This window comes from Salvelinus fontinalis, chromosome 16 (genome assembly GCF_029448725.1).
Source record: "Salvelinus fontinalis isolate EN_2023a chromosome 16, ASM2944872v1, whole genome shotgun sequence".
In the NCBI taxonomy this organism is placed as follows: Eukaryota; Metazoa; Chordata; class Actinopteri; order Salmoniformes; family Salmonidae; genus Salvelinus; species Salvelinus fontinalis.
Window position 1 is genome coordinate 41,417,814 of NC_074680.1, and position 3,970 is coordinate 41,421,783.

Genomic DNA, 3,970 nt, shown 5'->3' on the forward strand with positions numbered 1-3,970 from the left:
ACACACACACACACACACACACACACACACACAGAGGAATCATGACACTACATTCAGACTACTGCCAGATCTTACAATGCCTGGATAGGTGTTTAACATATCAGCTAACCGCATCATATGATATAGCAATCCGATGCCTGACTGTGCAGTCCATGGCGTGGGACGTAACCTAATCTAGTAGGCCTGGAACACAATTTCTATCTATGGGTAATGTGTCAGACGGCTAACTAGTCTCTCAGACAGCTAACTAGTTTCTCAGACAGCTAACTAGTCTCTCAGACAGCTAACTAGTCTCTCAGACGGCTAACTAGTCTCTCATTCAGCTAACTAGTCTCTCAGATGGCTAACTAGTCTCTCAGACGGCTAGCTAGTCTCTCAGACGGCTAGCTAGTCTCTCAGATGGCTAACTAGTCTCTCAGACGGCTAGCTAGTCTCTCAGACAGCCAACTAGTCTCTCAGACGGCTAACTAGCCTCTCAGACGGCTAGCTAGTCTCTCAGACAGCTAACTAGTCTCTCAGACAGCTAACTAGTCTCTCAGACGGCTAACTAGTCTCTCATTCAGCTAACTAGTCTCTCAGACGGCTAGCTAGTCTCTCAGATGGCTAACTAGTCTCTCAGACGGCTAGCTAGTCTCTCAGATGGCTAACTAGTCTCTCAGACGGCTAGCTAGTCTCTCAGATGGCTAACTAGTCTCTCAGACGGCTAGCTAGTCTCTCAGATGGCTAACTAGTCTCTCAGACAGCTAACTAGTCTCTCAGACGGCTAACTAGTCTCTCATTCAGCTAACTAGTCTCTCAGACGGCTAGCTAGTCTCTCAGATGGTTAACTAGTCTCTCTTCTCGGGCCATTACCCAGACATCCTGGGTCGTACGGAGGTTCCCGTGGCAACCATAAAGGAGTTGGAGAACAAGGGGCTGGTGATGCGCCGCTTGCTGCTCCACGAGGTCCCCACTGGAGAGGTGTGTGTCCGCCTCGAACTGCAGCTCTTCCAAAACAGTGCATCCAAATAAGGACATCCTGGCCAACACTGGAAGCCCAAATAAGGACATCTTGACCTGCAGCCACATGGGGACGGGAGGGACTTGTTATAAATTGTATCTAATTGCTGGTCTAGGGTCAGATACTTATTAATCCTGTTAATGATTAAGGTTGGGATCTGGGGTTGGGCCAGGGCTAACTTTTACCTGGAGCTGCAATGGGAAACACTGATGAGGTGATGGGAACCCTCCCTCCTCGTCTGAGGTCAGACCGTCTTTAGCAATGATCTGAGGACAGTTTTGTCTTTTAGGACAGTTTACCCTGACTGGTGGTGAGCAGGGTTGGGTTAGTGTAAAGCTGATCCTAGATCTGCGTTTAGGAGCAGCTTCTAACAGTAGTGGTTCTACTTGTACCAGCACTAACACTGATGGCCTGCCTATGCTCTCCTCTGCTATAGACTGGCTCTCATTCTGCCAAGTTTTTATTTTGTGAACTCAACCCAGGCCAATGTTGGATGAAACTATTTATTTAGTGAAGGGTCGTCTTAACTTTATATTTGTTCAAGCTAAGATGTTGTTTGGGAAGGTCAAATGGGGAGAGACATTAGGAAAGTGTGGTGTTTCCTGCCATGGATGGGTCCTCACGTCCAACGATAAACTATCTCAGGACTTGTTTTCCCTGCTGGCCGCTTATAGTACTGCATCGTAACCAGCTGCTTTTCTTTTATCTCAATCTGTTTTCTCTTTTAACTGCAGGAACATCTGCAGAGGATCTTTAGGATACTGTGGTGGCATAGATCTCCTGATTAACGCTAGTTTTAAAACCAACTCTCTTTCTTTGCAGTATAAATGTTCTGTCGACCTTAAGGAGATCTTGTTCTTTAGTGGTGGTGTTGTTGCCTCAGAAATACTGTAAAAGGAAAAAGCGTCTTTAGTTGATTCCACTCCTGGGCCCATATTCATAAAGAGGTTCAGAGTAGGAGTGCAGGAACATGTGCATTAGATCATAGTGAATAAGATGATATGGACAGAGGGGACCTGATCCTAGATCCTAGCCTGGTCCCAGATCTGTTTGGGCTTTTGCCTACTCCGATGTCATTGTCAAGTCAGACTTCATGTTCTGCATGACGATTCCATAAGGAGTTGGCCAGAGAGCAGTAACAGACGAGGTTGAACTGAGGTATTCATTGAGGTTGAACTGTAAGTCCTGTGGTGTCAATAACTCGATGTACTGATTTACTGTGCTAACAAGAGTGCATTCTACATTACTGCCTGATATGCGGTGTGTTCACAATGGGCACAGCACTCACTGATTCTGGCTTCTATCAGGATAATAAAAGGTGTTTAAAACAAACTGGCTAAGCGTGTTGCATTGTATTTTGTTGCATAGCAGTAGTAATACTAGTAGGTTCGTTTAGTGGTTTGAGTCATGACATGTTGAGGCATGTTTTTAGTCTACATTTGGGGCAATATTTCCAAAGAACCACAATGCATTAATCATCAGTGTCTGCTGTGCCTCTGATGCACAGGTCGGCCTACACCAGAACACGAAGTCTGTGCCTCTGGTGCACAGGTAGGTCTACACCAGAACAGGAAGTCTGTGCCTCTGATGCACAGGTAGGCCTACACCAGAACAGGAAGTCTGTGTCTCTGATGCACAGGTAGGCCTACACCAGAGCAGGAAGTCTGTGCCTCTGATGCACAGGTAGGTCTACACCAGAACAGGAAGTCTGTGTCTCTGATGCACAGGTAGTCCTACACCAGAACAGGAAGTGTGTGGGGATGTTCACTTGTTGTAATGGGTCTAGCCTACTGTTGGGAAAATAAACTTTTTTCCACACAAACTTGTTTGATGAGCTTTTGAGGGCTTCAGAGAAACTGTTAATCCCTGGTGTTGATTTGGTTATGAGAAATGTAAAGTATTAATCTTTGTGTATTAGTAGGATGAGCTGTTTGCGAACGGCAACATAAACCTGTTTTGGTGTGTTCTCTGCCTCCTATGACGTGCCAAATGCCAAATCATAAGAAACAATGTGTTGTTACACAATATAAAATAATAAAAAACATTGACAGATTATGAGAATACATTGCATAAAGGATGCAATACCCTCCCGAAAAGAAAAAAATCCTAAACATACACTGCTGCCATAATGTACAATACGATCATAACTTAAACTGATGAACTCCATAAAGAAAACAGCCCAGCAATTCAATGAATTCAAAGTCATGTTTATACAATCCCTTTCATTCTTAAAAAAATCCCATCACATTGCTCTGTTTACATTATTTCAACACCATTATTTCTTACATTGTTTTAAGTGGCGCAAAGGGACTGCAACAGCGAGAGCGATGGGAAGACCCGATTCTAAATCCTTTCGGAGTTTACCTTTCATGTAAAACAAGGTTTTCGAACATTACACTGGACAGTTTCACCGACGTTGCGTGTAATGTTACGACAGTCCCCTGATTTAACGTGCAAAGCGTTGCCCGACAGAGCCTCAATAAAAGAGAGAGGCTAAAGGAACGGGGGGGGGGGGGCGGTCTTTTGATGCCGTGCATCATCCATTATTCAGGTATCCTCTGTGTCCCCGCTGGTGACTCCTCTGTGTCCCCCGCTCCAGACCACATGCAAACAGAAACACACACAGGCACGCATCAGTTCTCCGGCTACAAAAACAACAGCTGTCTGATTAGCACCACAAATATATAAAGTTCTACCTTCACATTATGCTGCAGCTCTTGAATAATGATTCCCTCCAAGGACAAGTGTTTATGTGCTACTTTACTTAATATCTGTTGTTCCTGGAACATTTGGAAGTGTCTCGCTTTGAACTCTTCTATAAAAGGAGCGCTGGGTACATTTTCAAATAAGTACAGTGCCTTCGGGGAAGTATTCAGACCCCTTGACTTTTTCCACATTTTTGTTAGGTTAAAGCCTTATTCTAAAATTGATTCAATTGTTTTTTTCCACTTATCAAATCTACACACAATA

General features: G+C 44.4%; 1 protein-coding gene across 1 annotated transcript in view; it reads left to right on the forward strand.

Annotated features, from left to right (window-relative positions):
* Positions 1-2,332, forward strand: part of LOC129813199 (intersectin-2-like) — an 83,460-nt gene extending 81,128 nt beyond the window's left edge. The window contains exon 39 of the mRNA XM_055865468.1: positions 857-2,332. Coding sequence (XP_055721443.1) covers positions 857-1,011 — 155 coding nt within the window. The 3' untranslated portion in view covers positions 1,012-2,332. The remainder of the gene's footprint in view (positions 1-856) is intronic.
* Positions 2,333-3,970: the final 1,638 nt, after the last annotated feature.